Source organism: Adelges cooleyi, unplaced genomic scaffold (genome assembly GCF_023614345.1).
Source record: "Adelges cooleyi isolate 19-005CV unplaced genomic scaffold, UGA_ACOO_1.1 ACOO_flye_CR_arks_rails_tigmint_CR_PRNA_30, whole genome shotgun sequence".
Taxonomy (NCBI): Eukaryota; Metazoa; Arthropoda; class Insecta; order Hemiptera; family Adelgidae; genus Adelges; species Adelges cooleyi.
In genome coordinates, this window is record NW_026095971.1 from 2544788 (window position 1) to 2564773 (window position 19986).

The 19986-nt window shown below is 34.6% G+C and overlaps 1 protein-coding gene across 3 annotated transcripts; it reads left to right on the plus strand.

The window, feature by feature from the left end:
• Positions 1–3488: 3488 nt before the first annotated feature.
• LOC126839168 (uncharacterized) lies at positions 3489–17291 on the plus strand. 3 transcript variants are annotated; one of them, XM_050574280.1, is made up of 7 exons: positions 3489–3921; positions 4454–4715; positions 7902–8131; positions 9431–9571; positions 10536–10760; positions 11536–11726; positions 15700–17291. In XM_050574280.1, the coding sequence occupies exons 1-7, from the start codon at positions 3538–3540 to the stop codon at positions 15845–15847; spliced, it is 1581 nt and encodes a 526-aa protein (XP_050430237.1). In that variant the 5' UTR covers positions 3489–3537; the 3' UTR covers positions 15848–17291. The 3 variants fall into 3 exon arrangements, with proteins under 3 accessions (XP_050430237.1, XP_050430238.1, XP_050430239.1); XM_050574281.1 differs by having other exon boundaries at positions 9434–9571; XM_050574282.1 differs by lacking the exon at positions 9431–9571.
• Positions 17292–19986: the final 2695 nt, after the last annotated feature.

Here is a 19986-nt window from a genome sequence, read left to right on the forward strand (position 1 = left end):
GGTACACTTATCTTTGTACAAAAACTTGCTTAGGAACTAAGACTGTACATTTATTGTACATATTTTTTGGGGGAAAAATCAATTTGATATGTAGTTGAATAAATATTTAATGTTGAATACACTACTACCTAAAATATTGTAGTAAATATTTTAGCTATATTACAGTTGTGTCAGTCGTGTAATTTTATTATAGTGATCACAAGTAACTATATAAATATATATATATATTATATATATGATATGACTACGAGTGTAGAATATTATATAGCCATTAGGGCAACCAATTTATTTTGATTAAACAGTCAAGTATATGCATCGAACGAGCAACTTGTTTACTGTAAAATCTGTTTTTGGACCCGTTTTATAACTGTTAAATTATATTTGTGTTCGCACAGCGATATTATATAAATCATAATATCGTAGCTACAGCGATTATACACAATATTTTTTTTTTACACATGTTTTATACTCACATTTTTTGTTTTTCTACAAAAAACATCTTTTTCAGTAATTAAGCCAGTCGACGCAACTGGATACCATTTTAATTAAAACATTACATGTAATAACCGTTATTTTGTAATATATCTACGTGACATTATGTCATTAATTATGAAATAATTAATAATCTCCTTATTGCTCTTGGAACCGTTGGAGACTTCACTCAATTTCTGTTCTATTGCTATTTTATTTCTGACAATCTGACTCATTTTTTAAAGACGAAATATAGGTAAATTTTGGAAGAAAATGTTGTGTGTTGAAATCACGTTTGTACTAATCATTTTGACGACCTCTAATTTTTGGTATAAGTAACGGTCGCTGTGGGGATCAATTTTAACCAGACGGATTTTACACGAGAACAATCCAAGATATATTGTCGATTAATCATTAACGTTGATTGACGATGGCGGTCAACGACGGTTATGTTGAAGAAAATGCACCATTAAGTAAATTATCTCTGACGATTTCTCTAAATCGTACACCCCCGTGTATATTACACATACATAATATTATATTAAAATGATCGATGATTGCCAAAATATATAATAACGTATCATCTCGTGAAGCGATTACTTTAGCGGTTTTACGCTAACTCATTCCGTCTCGAATCGATAAATATGTATACCTACTTAATAACACATACCGTGTATGCTGGTGGCATTTTAACGTCATTAAAAGCTTTAAACGTCTGCCTGTTGTTACAGTTAATGTGTGTAAAAAATTAAACCTAGTTGATATAACCTATACGTGTTGTGAAAAATGGAATACCGGACAATTTTCGAATGCCGGGTCACTTTCCAATCTTATGTAGCCGCAGCCACTCATCATCATCATCGTCGTCTTCTGATGATATTTATTTCTTATACACCGATGCGGACGGGTTATTGTCCGTATGATTATTATCGTCAGTTGTAATTCCAACGATTACTGAAAAAAAAAAAAAATGAGGGCACGTGTATTCCTTCGATTTTGCATCACCGCCGTGGCAATTTATAAGTACAATAATAGATATATAGAAAACGTGCGAGTTTATTCTATTTGGCTTTTGTGCACAAATATTATTTTAAAAAAATAATAAAACAAATAATCGCTGTTTGTGCAATTATCTTGTTCGCCGGAAACCCAAGTACCACTTGTTTGATTTCAAATGGTTCGTGTAGATCGTTGTGATCAATGCTAGCTTACCACCGGACATCAGTGGCAGATTTTAGTGAGGAATGACTTGGCGTTTTGTCAAAATGATTCGCCTGCACCTTAATAGGTTTATAGCAAGCAAAAAAAAAAAAAATCGGGTGTGGCTACCACTAAAGCCATCCCGAAAAAATACCGCACCACTTCAAAACAATAATTGTCTAGCGGTTTTTTTTGAAATTTAACGAATAAGATTCTCAAACATTATTGATTAATGGTTACAATTCATAATAATAACAATATAGATCATAGTTTACAGATAAAGTGTATCTACATCAATATAGAAACAAAGACCAAGAGTTAAGAGTATAGTTTGAATAAAACTTTTTATCACTAACGTTGATAAACACATTTGTTTATTCCTTCTTTTATTAAACATTTAATGTTTACTAAAATATAAAATTGATTTTTTTTTAATAAACTGTACCTTCATTCTACAACAATACACCCTTGTAAATTTTGAAGACCAAAATAAAGATAATGTTTTTTTTCTAGTTGTGTTAAAAATGTTGAATAGTTGAAGCAAGCAGGCTATAATCACTAATAACGTTAAAAAAATGGCCAATGCTGTATTTCTCTATAATGTGTGTCGTATTTATCAATGTACATGCGATCAAAATAACCAAATAGTTTTTTTATTTCATATGACCAAATAGTTCAAAATAATTCGGAGACCAAATGTCTATAATATGTTGCCCAAAATAGACTGCGGATTCTAGGTCCGAGGGCTTTACCTGAAAAACTGTTTAATGGCGAGCAGCGACGTTAGGTTTCAATATATTAAGTTTACGTTAAAACTTTTTTATCGCTTACATTTTTCAGTTGTTAGTCTGTAATTGAAACACGTATGTCTCGATAAACTACAAAGGAAACGTTTGTAAAATATTTAAACGACGAATAACTTTTTTACGACCGTTATAACGATCATGCGGCTTACTGTGAATCCGCCCTCTCATCGGTTAACCTCTGTATCCGCCACAGACCTACATTACCGGCGTAAGTATGAGTTGTAGCACGTATCATTTGACTGTCAATTTAATTTATTATCCATCTGCGCAAAAAAAAAAAATGGGGTAGCTATAACTAATAGCGTAAACCTACTGTACCTTATGAGCGCAACGGTGACTAAACTGTTTGGTTGGGCCGACTCGCTTTCAGAGAATGTGACTATTCGGCGAGAGGAACCGATTTGTTGTGTTTGTCAGTGAAATGGTAATAATATAAATTCATATGGTCGGACACATTCCGACTAAAACAACACACTTTGTCATCTGAATAAATTGGGTTGTCGATTTTAAAAGTAAACGACGCCGCTCGGGTGAAAGCTTTCATACGACGGAACGGTAACGGACGGTGACTACTTCTGAAATAAATGATACGTGGACCATAGTGTATGCAAATTGTCTGGCAGTAGCCTATTAATGGGCGTTACGATTTTTTTGTTAATCGAATGAATTCATCATAAAAAAAAATATATCTACGAACGCTATTAGGGCGAAATCGAAAAACCGCACGTAGGCCTACCAAGCGCTATGCGGAAATCCGGATTATCGCGGCGTGGTGCGATAACCGTAATCGGGCGCCGGCAGAGTCAAGTCCGGAAGAAATGCGCGGACGCGGCGAAGATACGACGCGGCCCGTTTGAGCGGTGAAAGAGGAAGAAGAAAACGAAATTGAGTCCGTCGGGCAAAACGGGGTCACAGCCGGGCGGACGTGGGGGCACACGGCGCGCGCCCGCACGGCAAAAAAAAAACCGGTGAGCTTCGTCGGCCCGCCGCACTTGGTCAGTGCGATGCCAACAGTGTCAGCGATCGCTCCGTCGTCGTCGTCGTCGTCGGTGTTGTTATCATGACGGCCGCCGTGCAAGTGTCGTCGCCGCCGCCGCGGCTACTCGCGTCCGCCGCGTTCCTGTCGTGCCTGTTCTGGTCCGCGTCTACTACTACCGCCGACCACTTTAACGCCTCGCTGTCGGCCAGCGGCAACGCGCTGTGGGACGATCTGTTGGGCAAGTGCGACGGTCCCAGGACGACCATGGACTGCGTCCGCAGCAGACTATACAACTACGTGAACGGCACGTTCGACGGCGACATCAGCGTCACCGACGGCATCAGGTTCACCAGGAACGCCAACGACTACGAGGCCCTGTGCGCAGGTTCCGACAACGGCACCGTGCCGCCAGCCGGCGCTTACAGACAAGCCAGGGATTCGCCGAGTCCCGCTGACGCAGAAGAGGTAAGGAGAACGCACCTGCTATCGGGGGGTCGACCAAACGTTTTTTTTTAAACTTACGTTTAAGCGTAAGAACTCTATTCGTCGGAAAAAAAAAACACAAAGATTTAAAATAGCCAACCCATACAGTAGTGATGCGGAAGTGTTCGATTTGAATTTCGAGTAACTGGATAATTCGAATTCTTGTAATAATATTACCATGATACACACGGTATTCACGATTACCATAAACATGAACATATTACACTATACTAAACAGTTAAACAAGTAGAACGGCCTGTTATGGAATTCGCCAACCGGTAGTGCAATGCATAACCGACGGATTTGGAGGGCTTTAACCCGACCCGGGTATGTTACGGTTTTCAAAACCGGTCGTTGTACGAACGAGTTCTTATCGGTCCATCGGGTTTTTTTATTGTTTTATTAATATCTTACTTACACCATGTCGTTGTAAGATTACGCGAAAAGGTCGAAACACGCGATTAACCGATTAATTGGTCACTGGTTTATTTATTTATTTTAATATAATTCACAGGCGAACAAAGTGGAAGACGACCATTGGTCGCATGTGACCGATTCGCTGTACGACAAAGGCGCCAAATACTTGATGACCCACGACTTTGAAGCCTCTGTGCCAGGTTTTTTGAGTGGCGGTCCCGGAGCTAAGGTCCGGTTGTCGCCCAAGAATATCTTGCCCGATGGCGGCGTCATACTCAGGATGGATTTTCTGCCGGCGGTCACTGGCACCCAAAACCAGAAAGAAGATAGGGCGCCGAGATTCCTGCACAAGAAAATGAGTAAGCATAAAATCCATCGAGTCGATAACAATAATCATTAATCGTTATTCACATTACTTATGCTGTGCGTCTCGCTTACGTGCAAAACTAGGTATAGTATGTGAACACAAAACCTAATAAAACCTTTTTAGTTGGTAAAACATATGCAAAAAAACACACGCTACTTGATCTTAAGTTATCCATAATTACTGCAACCTAATGCATAAGAATAACGTTGAATCCAAATGAATTTTTATTGTGGCCAAATTCAACTGGTCTTAAATAATAAATAATTTATAAAAAAAATTATGTATATTATTTATAAAAAAAAAAAATTCACAAATGTGTATTATATTATCACATTCAAATAGGTAATTTCTGGTCTCGGCCCAAGCCGTCTTCACGTTACAAATTTCCTGGTTGGTATTTTTAAGAGTAGGCTAATCTATGTACACACCAAATGAACAAGTAATTTACTGTTACAAAAAAAAAAAAATAATTATAATGCAAAGTGAACTTAAATCGAAACAGTAGTTTCGAATTTGGATTAATTTATTTAAAATATAGCATTTGGTTTTTTTTTACTAACTAATCTGTCGATTGTAGGGGAATAGTTTTTTTAAGCAACTACACGTGTTAACCTACCGATGAGATATGTTTAATTTAAACATCATCCGAATAGTTTTTACGCCAGAATTCTTTTAACTTCATAAAAAAACTATTGTGTTAATATCATTAAGATGTTTTCTATAAGAAATGATTTAGTCGAAATGTCCAATTGTAATATGTTCTCGATTGAGGCGCGCGAAATACCATTAAAAAGAGAAAATATGATGGCGTGCGAGGGACCTTGAACTTGTTGTGGGCCAAGCGGGCAAGACGAATCCGACATATTGTGTTAATCGTCGGTCGGCTTCGAACAAACTATTACAAACAAAACCGTGATCTTCAATGATGTTTAACTTTTATTTGAACTCTTCGGCCTACCCGACCTAACCCAACCGTTAATGTTAAAAGAATATGATCTCGATTAATATTACAGTCTTATGTTTAAGCTTATATATAATTCTGAGCGTTGAGGCGATATTTTTATTCGTTCAAAGTTATGGAAAGCGAACAAATACAGTCTCGAAACTGGTGACGATATTTCAGTTGTTGTGTGCCTAAGTATTTTTATTCATGCGTTTTTTTTTTGTTGTCCCTCGAATTAATCGAAATGCATTGGAAAGTGGACGCATTACAAACCCAAGTACGCACGAATTCAGTTGTGTCTTCTGCGATTTAAATAGTTAAATAAACGACGTCTGGTTCGTGCCCGACGTTGTCGAGGAATAACAAAATGACTAGAATAACAAATGTGCAACAACGAGAACAGCAGAACACAGTAAATTAAATGGATCTGTTTACCCAAGTGCTACGTTTCAAGTAATAATATTCAAGTGTTCTGACTAAAATCATTTTCATCTGTCTTTTATTTAAATCAAACAAGTAAAAATGAAAATATACTTCTGCAAGATAGTTAAAATTTAAAATATAGTCATTTCAATTCACCTGAAAATACGTATTTTCATTGGTCGTTGGTGGGTTGAGCATTGTGATTAAAATTGTTGATTTCTACAGCGTAGAATCTTGTGCTTATGTTGCTTGTGCTTGGCCCGCTTGTGTTTATTTTACAAAGGAGCAAAATATAGGTAATATTAAAGAAAGAATTAGTTTTAATAAATTTCGACCATGTCAATTAATTTTCTGGTTAATTCGTACAAGCTTCATGGTATTATTTTTAACGTATCCAATTTTTTCTGAGTAATATATATTTTGGTGGTAAAAAATGACTACGCGGAAAATTCTCACATCTCGTAAAAGTATAATATATTTTAAGCTGACTACAACATTTTTTTTTTTTTTTTTTTGAAAAGAGGAAGACTTTTTTACAAAGTGCATTGGACTTTGATTTTTGATTAAAAACTGAGAAAATAAATGTAAAAAACTTGTGTAAATTGGTCATATTCAAACACTTACTATGGGGTCCAATGCACCATGTAGGAAGTCTTCTTTTCAACGAAAACAAAATTATTGTAATCATATTACTCTATTAAGTGTGAGAGTTTTTTTTTTTTTTGTAAGGCATGTTTTCAACCATAAAACCGGATTGCGCACAGGACCTTTAAGGTCACGCTTGAGAATACATCAGGAAAGTGTCTTTATACTTAAAATTAACATTACTAAACTTTAATGTATCATAACAGACACAAGTAGTTCACGGTCACAACCAAAATATTCATGACATTATAATAACAATAATAGTTAATTAATTTCTATTATCATTATAAAAATACTTTTACTCTAACAATGTTTATAAAAAGAAAGTAAATCGTTTCCGTGCTGCGAGTTGGCAATTAAAAACAAACATGTTAATTTTATACTTAATTTTACACTTGCTTGGCTAATTAATGGTGGGCCGCAGGTGAGTGGCAAGTAATATAATATAAACGCACTGTTGTTGTACACACCGATGATTTTCCATAGCTGTTTATTTATTTTTTTAATATTCTAGTATATACTTATATTCATGTTGTCGCGGCTAGTATTGAATTATATATTATTATTATTTTTATTACTATTATCTATTACCGTTTGGCGGCGACAAAAATCACAGCGGTTCCGGCGCTTCAATCGGCCATACGCCGAATTAACGTTATTAATTTGAAATCACCAGTGCGTATCGCACACACACACACACACACAAACACACTTGACCATAAGCATCATCATGGCGTTTCGAATGTATTTCATTAACCTAAATAATAGCATAGGAAAACGTGTGTTGGGCCACAGACAGAGTGATAGAAAAAAATCACTACCTACCTACCTCGGTTTTCGGTGTACAATATAATATACGAATGGATGGATGAATAAAAAAAAAACATTCAAATGTATTAGACGGTGTTATTGTAGTGTTATATTAGAACACATCACGGATGATTAATGACAAGTTACCGCTTCGCCGTAACATTATTCATCATAGTTCGTGGTAGGTATACAGCCGTTAAGATGCTTAAGTAATAGAGTCCGTGTAGTATCAATTAGTGAGTATAGTCTTGTCTGGTGTACGCGTTGTCACTGTAATTACATTGTAACAGGCTGTAATATTAGTATCTACAATTTAAAAGCATCGTCGTAAGTATTAATTGTGTAAAATGTTCGCAGAGCAAATGTTCAAAAAGAAGCTCCTCACCAGCTTTCTGGCGCTGTTGCTGATCGTCAAACTGATCAAAATCAAACTGTTTTTCCTGTTGCCCCTCATCGTGGGCGTGGGGACCGCCAAAAAAATTCTACTCAAAGTGCTGCTCCATCTCTTCCCGCCGCTCTCGCATCTGTTCAAAATGTGTTCGTACTATCATCATAACGCCGCCAAATTTCACTTCCATCATCACAAGGTAATTGTAACGAAATGGCCTATAGGATGAGCTGTTGTAAATCATGAACACGGACCACAGTGTCCGTGTAAACACTCGTATTCGACTGAACGGTTGTCCGTGTTAACATCCGTACTTCACCACTGACCGTCTGGTATCCTTTTGTGCTTAATACGCCTAATACCATCGAATTAGTCGGGTTTAACGAAGCCATTGGCTCGAGAACCCAATAGGTTTTGTTCAAACGTTTTCATGACCAATGTTGTTTTTATCGACAGAGAAAATGTGAACTGCTATCAACGCACGAGTAATTTTCAATTAAACTATACCAATCGAACGATCCGACAGAGAGTCTATGCCTAAAGTCTTAGGATCGCATTAAATCTGAGTAAAGGACAACAGTATAATTATAGTATATTATTACATTGAACGGCTACATAGTTTTAAATGAATAACACTGGAGATCAAGGTCATTAGAAATCGTATTTTAATATCCTCATAGTCTCCCAGTTAGTATTTACGGCCTCGTTGATCAATTCTGTCAACATATTCGATTGCCGTTGAATGTTTATTTCAAACACGGTTAAACGTGTTTATTCTAATCAAACGTGTTAGCCGTCCATTCATCTAAAAATCAAACCGCTCGCAACACTTGCGATTATACATAGACTAATGCCTACTTAAAACTATTATCAAAATGCATTTTCGGTATACACAAATAAATAGCCGTGACCGGAACTAATAGAAAATCACATGCGTTAATATGCTAATGTCTCAATTAACCGTTATGGAAGTTTGAAATGCTTAATTACCAATCAGAAGTTTGGACATCGACGAATAACCTAGATCTCGGTCCGAATGCATTCAAGTTCACTTTGATTTGATTTATTTGATTTATTCAAATCAAATTTGAATAAAAAAAAAGAGAAATTTTTCACATCACTTGAAAAGTAAAATAGCTATTATTTTAAGGAACTAACCCCGTATATATTACACTTGTATAGTAATCAAAATAATAATAATAATCATTGTTCATATAATATTATAGTCGCTTTCAAATTGATTGAAACATAATATCCATTTGATCGGTATAGATCAATTGCCGATTAAAATGTAGTGATGTTTAAAAATAATAAGTTGCAACCGCTTTCATTGACAATCGTTTCGATTTAACGACAATACATTGTGACATGATTATCTGTCTCGTCGGGCGTTCATTGTTTTTATAATTTGACAAGGCGCTGATGTATAGAACGTTGTATGAAAGTGACGTCGTTTTGTTGACAATAATAATTAATACCACATACCGGTATTGTCCAGCAGATAAAGCATCATCATCATCACATCAAGGTGCCGGTGCCAGTGCCGATACCTGCCAAGCCACCGGTCTACCATCACGATGACTTGATCTACACCGGCGCCGTACTGGATCATCCTCCAGGACCTTACGATTCGCCTGAGGTACGCGTTTCTTTTACTGTGAACAGAACACACATTTATTAATGCACTGCACAAATAATCCACGAGGTAGATGACACGGTACTGTCATAAAGAGACAGTTAAAAGTAAATTATAGAATAATGTGATTCATGAGAACGGCCGACGTATTACCGTAGAAAATCATTTTAAACAGAGTAACGAAACCAGTGAAGGAGTTATAGAGTGCCATCCTACACGAAATTGCCTTTTAGTGAATGAAATGCTTACTTCCTTACCTAGGATCTAAGACAGTACACCTTTATACCACGTGGCCTGCGTCATTATCAGTGCCGGATTTAATTCAGGAGCGAAAGGAATATGATTCACTGGGGCCCCGTATTATATTGATTCTAGTTTAAACCCTGAACCATCAAATATTATTTGTACTTTGGTCCCTAAGTGTAAAGAATTCCGGCATACTGCAACCATTTCAATAATTTTGTTTTGAATAACTTTATATATTGTCTTAACCGTGATTTCTGGTAGTTATACCACGGTTTAACACAACACAAGAAGAGATTCGACGGAAGAAAACAAATTGGGCCAACACTATAGCTTAGCATCTAATAAACTCATGAGTTAAGACTGATTTTTTTTTTTTTATTAAACAAAATATGTTAATTTATGTACTTGCGGTTATGGGCCTCATAACATTAGCCTCATTAGAAATAGCTCCTTCAATTACATTATTGAACTTTCTCTTATGAGGCTTTTACATTTTTAGGACTACAAACATTTTTCCGTTTAGTCTGCTCCTGCTTCCTTATCATTTTAAGGGTACTTGTATATCTCTCGAAAATATTATCTTATTTGCACTAATGATTTTGAGATGAACCGTACGACTAAGGTGGGCTGTAATCCATTAAAAAAAAAATAGACTGTGGCAGGGAATGCAAATGTATGACGATGGTGTAATTAATATGTATGTTGTATTTCTTCGCCGCAGATCCCGGGCAATGAGTATTACAATCGATTGGACATGGCCAACGTAGTGTCGGATCATGGTGACGAGCTGGCTAGTTGGGGCTTAGGTGAAAATGGAGAAGCAACGCCGAATTACGAACCACCACCGCCACCGCCCATGAGGTATGGCGGTGGTCCACAGCTCATGACTCCTTCGTATCCGCATGCAGAAAAATACATCAAACGAGGAGACGAAAATGGAATGATCGTGAGTATACTAATCGATTTTTGCGTTTGAACCCACCAGGCTGATCTGCTTGTTTGCAATCAAAATTAACATAATATAACATACAAATTAACAAAACTACCTGTTAATTGAAATTATTTTGTTAACTTGTTTCAAAATCCGTTTATTCTCACAAACATGGTCCGGGATACAACTCTAATTAAAAATCGTATTTAAAATACGCTGGTTAGCGTTCTATATACCTTATAATTAAATATTAGATATATTGTAAAAAAAACCATAAAATTTGAATTGAGTAAAAATGTATAAATTTCCTAAATAGTTAACACGTTTTAACGCATACGAATGACATGTAGGACGTCGCGTCACACTTACTTTGAAACGGGTTTGACATAAGAAGTTATGTTTAAAAACCTTAATTTAGTGTTAACGCTTATCAGTGGGATGTCAAGGTATTTATAGTAGTACTTAAATTTTTTTTTTAATAAGCTTAAAACGTCTGTAAAAACTCATATTTTTACAAGTTCGTCGCTAATTACTGATCCTGAGGTAATTTTAAAACGAAAAAACAATTAAACCGAAACCGGAAAATATAACTTCATATAGCTTTAATTAATAAAATCATCGAATTACTATTTATACATTTATATTTACACTTAATTAAATTATGTATGTAACCTACAAAAAAAAATTAATTTTGTCTTTCGTTTTCCTTATTTAAATTTTGCTCTATAATCCAGTCAGTACAGTCGGCCAGTTCAGATGTACAATATTATGTGTTTCTATTCTTGTTCAGGGTGTAAGCCGGGTACCTCAACAGGCGCCACACGACCCAGTTTTCGGTCCAATATTGTATAAGCTGGAAGAAATATTCAGAGAGCTTCACATCAGTGACGAACCTTGCAAGGAGAAGCTGGTGTGTAGGATGTACGGCAACCCGGGACGGTACAGTCCGCATAGCAACCTGGTGTCGGCTCAGCTCAGCAGGTAACCATTATTTACATATCACATATTAGTACATGATGAGACTTTACCCGTTCACCTACTTCGTGCGCTATAATATTATGAATTTCCTGGTGTCGAAAAAAAAAAAATGTTCGCTCAAATAACCCACTTATAACCTGTTCTCCGGTCATTTGATGACCTAGTTGGCGAATAAGCCATTTCTATCAAACACACACACACATATATAACCTTCGCCTCAAGACAATTGGCTTAGACTCCGTTTTATGTGTGCGTCCAGAGGTCACGGCCTTGAACTTGTCTGAGCCTACTAGAGACACGAGCGCGCGCACACACACACACAGTATCTTCTCTTCTTATTCAAATGTTTCCCTTCGTTTTCGTTGAACTTTATGACTAGCCAGTACATGCTGGACACGTATAATAGTAGTATCATAAAATTTACAAATGCCGTTAGTTTTCGACCATAACGTCCGAATTATCGTGTTAATGGGAACAAGGTAAAAATACAGTGGAATATACCGGACAACAAGAAAATCAAAAAAATCAAAATAAACTAGTCACTCGTAGTAGTTTGTGTACAATTTTGAAACGTCACGCGGAAAAAATGTCTTACTGTGTACATTGTAACTTGTATAGACTTTCTGCATAATTGGCCTTGAGCAATAGACATTCGGTATATAATTGCATGCCGACAATATCAACGATTAAACGCATGCGAATCTCCGACCTCATTCGGAAATAATTTCCCAAAATTAAAAAGCAATTTGCGAGGCTAATATGTTTATTACGACGATTATTATAATAACATAAATGTGACACCGGTCTGGTCTTGCAGATTGCTTTGTGGTTATATTTTTATTCTTTAATAACCCGCGCAGAAATTACCTTTTCCGCGGTAACTTCCAGTGAAACAGTACCACTGTCGTACAACATTATATTTGTAGAGACTAATAAATTACAACATAAAATTGCACGATCGAAAATGTCTTGGGATGAGTGTAAGCTCCAACAAGGCAGAGTTGGGAAGGTAGGTACATCAGCCGGTTGAATATTTACTAAAAAAACAATTAATTACTATTTATTTAATATTGATTGAAAATATTACGTGAATGAGATAAAAAAAGGTGAACAGGTTTTTTATCATAGGCCACTTATTCAATAATTTGTAGTTGTATGTAATCATATATGTTGACGTAAGTGTTAACACAATATTATGCTGTCTTAATGTTGACGTCTTGAGTATGGCGAAAGAATTTTCGTTTAAACTCTATTATTGCAATAGTGAAAAAATAATAATTGAAAATCCCGTGTACGTGCTTAAGTGTCAAAATCAATCGATCGACCCAAGAAACGTCTGCCGGGTATTATTGTTATGTTTTTAAACGGTTCGTCTTTGATTCGAGTATGAAAACTGTAGTCCGTGATAAACCTTAGACATCATCAATAGTGTAATATAATAGTTATGCACGATGATGGTCAAAGAATTTTTAGAAATGTTTACGAGACGTCCGACGACCGACTAAAAGGCACGCAGAATACAAAATGGTCCCGTTACCAACGATTAAGACGTCAAACTTAATGCCATGCCCGAATCGATTGATTTGAAAACAATTGCTGCGATAACCGAACTTTTGCGCGTATGCCTTTTCGAGACATCCAACATTTGAACTGAAACCAAATCGCAGCATCGTCAAGTCTTTAAAAAAAAAAATATTCATCGCATTTTACTCAAAAGGTCAATGCACTTAACTACTTTTTACCGTTGGTAACACCAATCTTCCTCCCGTCGGATTCAGACCAGCGGAAGATAATAAATCGTTTGATTTTCGAACACTTCAAACGGGTTTGTCAGATATCTAAATCACCGTGGACGTTCGAAAACCCACAATGAATTGGTCGCCGTTAATTATTCACTCTAGGCCTAACCGTTGTATAAGACCTGCCTACTCATTCTCTGTATGCGACCATTGAGTTTAGATCAACGATTTCGGGATTGTGGGTCAGTTCATTTTTGTCAGTATTTCGTTTTCTTAGGAACGACCGACTCAATATTGGAAAACGCCCGCTGTACGTCATCAAATTACCCTGGTATACTTGACCGGGCCCACCGTTTGATGTTTGAAAGGCGATGTAACTGTTTCGATAGACAATACGACACATGCATTATTACCACAAACAAAATAGTATACAAACTTATCAAGAGTAACCTATTAAGAGTGTTAATCGATTTCCACCGCCTACGCAAAACCAAACAAGAGCCGATTGAGTAGTTTGTATGATGAGCAAGTACATCCAATTAAAGTCAAGTGTATGTTTGGCTAGACACCTTGTAAGAACCTATATAACGGACGTTGTTGCCGCTTGTAGTGTTGTGTTTGTATGGATTGTATAAATACGTTTGATCGGAGCAAAACAAAACGCGCGAGAGATCCGACTATAGTCATAGTAGGTACTTAAAAGATGATTTCATTGTGATCGTAGGTCACTTTCTTTGACATGACAGCGATGATGGCACAGAATCATAAAAATCAAAACAATGCGTCCTTGAGTACACTTTCATTTTATACAAGACCGTTCCACCCACGGTGTTTTTTTTACATTCGGAAAACTCTATGAAGAGATACACTAATACAATTTTATATTATTATTATTATTTGTCTGTTCATATATATAATGGATCGCTTCTATTCGAGTCATTGTAACAAATGTATTATTATTATCATCATTATCGTCGCCGTCATTATTGTACGAACGTGCTTCCATTGTCAGCACACTGACACCAATTCAATGACACTTGCACATACACAACCGACTCGTCATCCCGCAGGCTCGCTGCAGTGTATTCTGTATTACCCCTTTGGCACGCGTACGATTTTCTATCCTCCTCGAGTCGAATTTCACCTGGGATTTTTCTCTGAAGAGTATCAGCGTTTTGCAGTAAACCCAGAGTGAGCTGGAGAACCCATAAATTGATAAATAATCACATTTTCACAAAAACGCTAACAGGCTAATAAACTAAACAAATATACAATCAAATTATTTCCAAATTTGTCTCATTTCTCTTACCCAATGTCGTCTACATTCTAAATATCATTATCGCATTTACTGTAAAACAAATTATCTTTACTCTTTAGTATAAATTTCATTTAAAAAGTACATATTATGTTGTGTTCTGCTACGTCACACTTTATTTGTATTATTTAAATATTTCAAGTTTCAACTCCATTCATTAAACCTAATAGAAGCTGAACTTATAGATACTCCTAAAAATATCTATGATTCTAAAATAGAATGATTATTCCATCTCACTATCTAGAAACCTACTTACGGTCAATCCATTTTACTTGTTTATTATTGTTCTGGCTTAGTCCTTACATTTCTGCAATCTCATTCATCACAATGATATATTTGCTGACGAACTCGTCCAACCGATAAAAAAAACAGTACGCGCCTAAAACTAACCTAATATGAATCTACTTCTTACTGTGAATCCCAATATGTTTTCTACAGATGGCCCACGTTAATTGTATTTTCAATTGAAGTTGACAAGATGTTTCTATTCATTCTTTCACCTCCATACAATATATCTTCTTTAATGAATTGGTAGATCAATACAATTTGTTAGTGCAATACCATGATCGGCTTATAGCACTTATGACCATTGTTTCGGCGCCAAAGGTGATGACCCTGTCTTTCATCTGGACGCAAGTGTAGTCCATGATTATTGCACACACAAATGACAATCTTGTTAATCTGTATTATTAGCTTTGTGGTCGATTCCGTTAGTGGAACTTCATGGGTGTGCAATTAATAAAAGGTCAACACACACGTATCCGATGACCTAAAATGCACACAACATTTTGCTGATGTCCTTAATTGCATAGCTGTGAGGAGGAGGGGCAACAGTTACGGGTTATCCTTTAATCCACCGACGACCACCCCGAATCATTAATAGTCTTGATGATATTGACGTTGTTTTTTTTATTTTACCTAGTGAAACTGCAGCCAGCTCAGCTGGAAGAGCGGGCACGAGCGCCGACGCTTCTCGTCTATGGAAGTACATACAAGCAGCCAAAGAAGGGCAAAACGGCGAGGATTGTCGCACCGTATACCCGACTTGCACCCTGGTCGGGCTTCGTTGACCGGACTGACGACAAAGGACCAAACCAACGCTAAATGGTCCAACCATTATTTAACTGCAGTCGACAAATCAAAATACAACGACGGGTCGATTTCGAATAAATTTGCCACCCTCGCCCGTCTCTTCCCTACCACACCCCGCCGGGTTCGCTGTATAGTAACACATTATCTATACTTACAACGCTCAGTAATCCCAACGAGATTGCAATTTATTTATTTATCATTTGTTCTCGGTCGCGACAACCGAGATACGATATTTATTATTATACAATATATTCCTTATGTTTAACTCGGTAAATATTTAATTTTAGTTCAACGTTGTACACGCATATCTAGTCACGTGATTAAAAAAAAAACAAATAGTTGATATAGGGCAGCGGTCATAGATATACCTAACCCGGAAAACTAAAATCATCGTAATTTATAATAATATATATTATAGAATATTTTTGTTTCCTCGATATAGTTAGGACTGCGACGTTAGATTTATTTATTTATTTTTTCTATTAAAATCGGTAAATCTCTGCACGCTGCTCTTTACGCCAAATTAGAGGTGCTCGGTCGTTTCGAGCCACGGCCTCTATTCTTAACCATGGCAAAATAAACGGCCATGTCGACAACTGGTGGTTTCGATTTGCACGATTTCGACTGCCGGCTTGCTCCCTTCAGAAAAACCAGCGGACGCCTCGTGGTTACCACCAGATGCCGACATACCTGTATATTTTTGCCACGTTCTTCACAATATAATAATGAGATTAATGAAATGGTTATTACTTAGTATAATTATTGTCACTGCAATCGTGCTCTCTAACGATACCATGTTTTGTACAGCGACCGATAAAATATGTACGATGATAGTGTATTAGTAGTTTCTTGTTATGGAATTTTTCGGTAAAACAAATTGTTTAAATTTTAGGTAGGCAGTCATTACTTTTTTTTTTTTTTAAGTGTCCATAATAATAATTATACGTATATTAATTATTATTATCATTGTAATTCGTTTGAAAAAAAAAATAATGTGATAGAAAATAACGCCTCAACTGTGTACATAAAATACAATATTATATTATATTAATATATTTTAAACGTTATTTAAATGCTAGATTTTGTAAAATTAGTATCCACTCTAATTTAATATTAGATTATTTGCGCATCCAACGTTCACATCTAGGGTCTGTAGGGGTAATAATAAAACCGATTAGTTTTATTTACAAATAACCAAAACATTGTACAATATCTTATTTAATTTTATAATACGTTAACATTGTATTATTAAGCCTTATTTACAATTACCCACAGTCAACCCTATATAATTATCATCATAGTTTGACGTGTACTAAAATATGTTAAGTACCTATTTAGTTTTTATATTTTATGTATGTTATGTGGATTTCTTTGTTTTGCTAATTGTCGATCAAATAGATTATAATATGCTATAATGTGTAACCCTGTGTATTATGTCTTTTTATTTTTATCATGTGCAGAGTACATAATAAGAAAGGTTTTTATTTGTTTTTTAACCGATTATATGCTTACCGTTTTACTAAATCTGACATATGAATTTCATTAAATTGTATGTATTAACGTGACACTTATCTACAAAGTTGAACATATACAATAATTGCTGTATTAATTTATCATTAAAAAAGTAGACACGGTACATGTGCAAGAATAGCCTACCGTAGTCGATATTGTGGGCATATTTTTATAAAATTGTAATTAAAAAAAACCTACATGTTCTTGATGACTATGTGAGCAGCAATGACTACTTTTCAACAAAAAAATATTTTTAAAAAATTACTAAAATAAATAATAATATCAACTATTAAAATAAAATACACGGGTACCTAAATAATATTATTGAGTAATTAAAAATAGACTAGAACTGGAAACTTGAATAAAGGTTTGTGTTTTTCTTGTTTAAGAATCGGTTTTGTTTAGTTTTTGTGACGGGTTTTAATTTTTAAGCATTTCCCAAGGAAGAAGTTAATTATCGCTGATATGGTACAACTAAACTAAAGGTTAAGGACATAAGTAGTAGTACTTACACGTAATACATAGTCCAATTATGATAATGTTAGGAAAGTGGAGAACAGCCAACACGTTCGTTTCACGCTCTAAATTAATAAAATAGAAAAACGTTTACATGGTCTAATTCGAAACGGCGTAAACACAAACATCGTTGTTAACCGATGGATCAGGTAAAAACGACTTTTCTAAAAAACTATTTTACAAAAATTAAATTGGTAAAAAATTACAAGGATTTGAACGGTTTTCTCGGTATGATTGAAATTTTAGGATTTTTTTTTTAAATCTAAATCTATGGAATTGTAAAAATGATAACCAAGATAGTCCACACATTTTTGACCAAAAGAAGTATTTGTAATTTTAATTATTAAAATAATATACAATTATAATATTGTATTTCCGTAAAGGTATCATAAAATGTGTTTTAAGTTTTTACTTAGTTGACATTAGTAGTTTAAATTCAGTAACAATTTATTCATCACTAAAAATGTATTTGTGGGTTTTATATTGATGATTTTTCTTTTTATGTTAAATTTGTTAGGTTTTATCAATTTCAATATGTTACTTACACACTTCTTATTAAATAAATAAAATAACATAGTGTAAGTTAGTATGTGCCTACTACCCACAGTTTTGTAGTTTTTAACTATTAATTATTTTTAAAATAGATTTAAACTATAAATTACAATTTCACTTTCGTGTCATTAAGACGAGACCACCCCCTGTTCATATTTTAAACTTATGGTGGGTATCCATAATATTTTTTGTCCCTCCTACTAAAATTTAGTTTGGCGCCACTGTTTGAGGACGATTGAATGTTCTACTATACAAATATATATATAGTATACATTTAATAGACGATTTTTAAACCAACACTATTAATTTAATATATATTTTAAACACAATATTTGTAATAATAACTATATTTTAAGGAAGCGATAAAATCTTCTAATTTGTTCCCCATGCATTTTTTTTTGCTTAAAGCTTTCTGTTTTTTTAAACACACCAACTACTTATGATAACAAAAAAAACTAGGTAATAATCTATGACTATAGTTATAATAATAAAATAAGCATTTACTATTATAATAAAATTATGAAATGTGTTTATTGTTTAACCATTGAACTGTAAGTTGTTAACTTATTTACTTTCACGAGTCTCATGAAATTTCGATGATTAACCATTGTTTTGTGTACAATAGACCGATTAATAGAAAACCATTAATTAGGTAGGTACTAATCATAATACTTGTTGGTTTTTTCTGTTCATTAATTTGAAATTTATTTTTGTTATTTTTATTGAAGTTTAAACAATAGGTTATAGTTAACTACTAACGGTTAGACTATGTTTGAGTAGATTACATTGCAAGTAATATCATATTGAAATTAAATTTTAAAAAATGTATTAAATATTAAAGTATAAACGACGTTATATTTAGTGAACTGTTAAATAACAAACCTAAACAAAATATCATTATAAATTGTTTATACATTTAGTATTATTAATTATAACAAAATGTACAATAAATAATAAATATCATAATTGATATATTACAAAGAATTGTCGTATTTACATTTGTAAATTCAACATAGTCCAACAATATTTTTAATTAATTAACCAACTAATTAACTAATGGTAAATTAAACATTTTTTTAAAAGCACAACTCACAATTCACATTAAAGAGTCAAAAATTACTTATTTAATTTTATAATAATTTATATACAAAAGTTCTAAAAGCATCGAATGGATTACAACACTTCTTAACCTCGGCATCCCACCAAGACGTTGGCAAAAATCTAAAGTAAGAGCCATCCTGAAACCAAGCAAATATGCATCTGATCCTAAGAATTATAGGCTAATTTCACTACTGTCAACAAATTTTAACCATAATAAAAGAACTTTTAAGTTGAAAAATGTGTACATTTTTTTCGATTTTGAAACACAAGCAACGTCGATAAGATGTAATAACAATAAATTACTTATTAACACGAATTATATAGAACACAACACAAGTTAACGCACAAAATTCTAGTCTTTATGACAGGTACATTAATTTGTAATAACAATTAAGGGGTCGATTAGGCAACGAAAATTGATTTTGAATTTTATCAT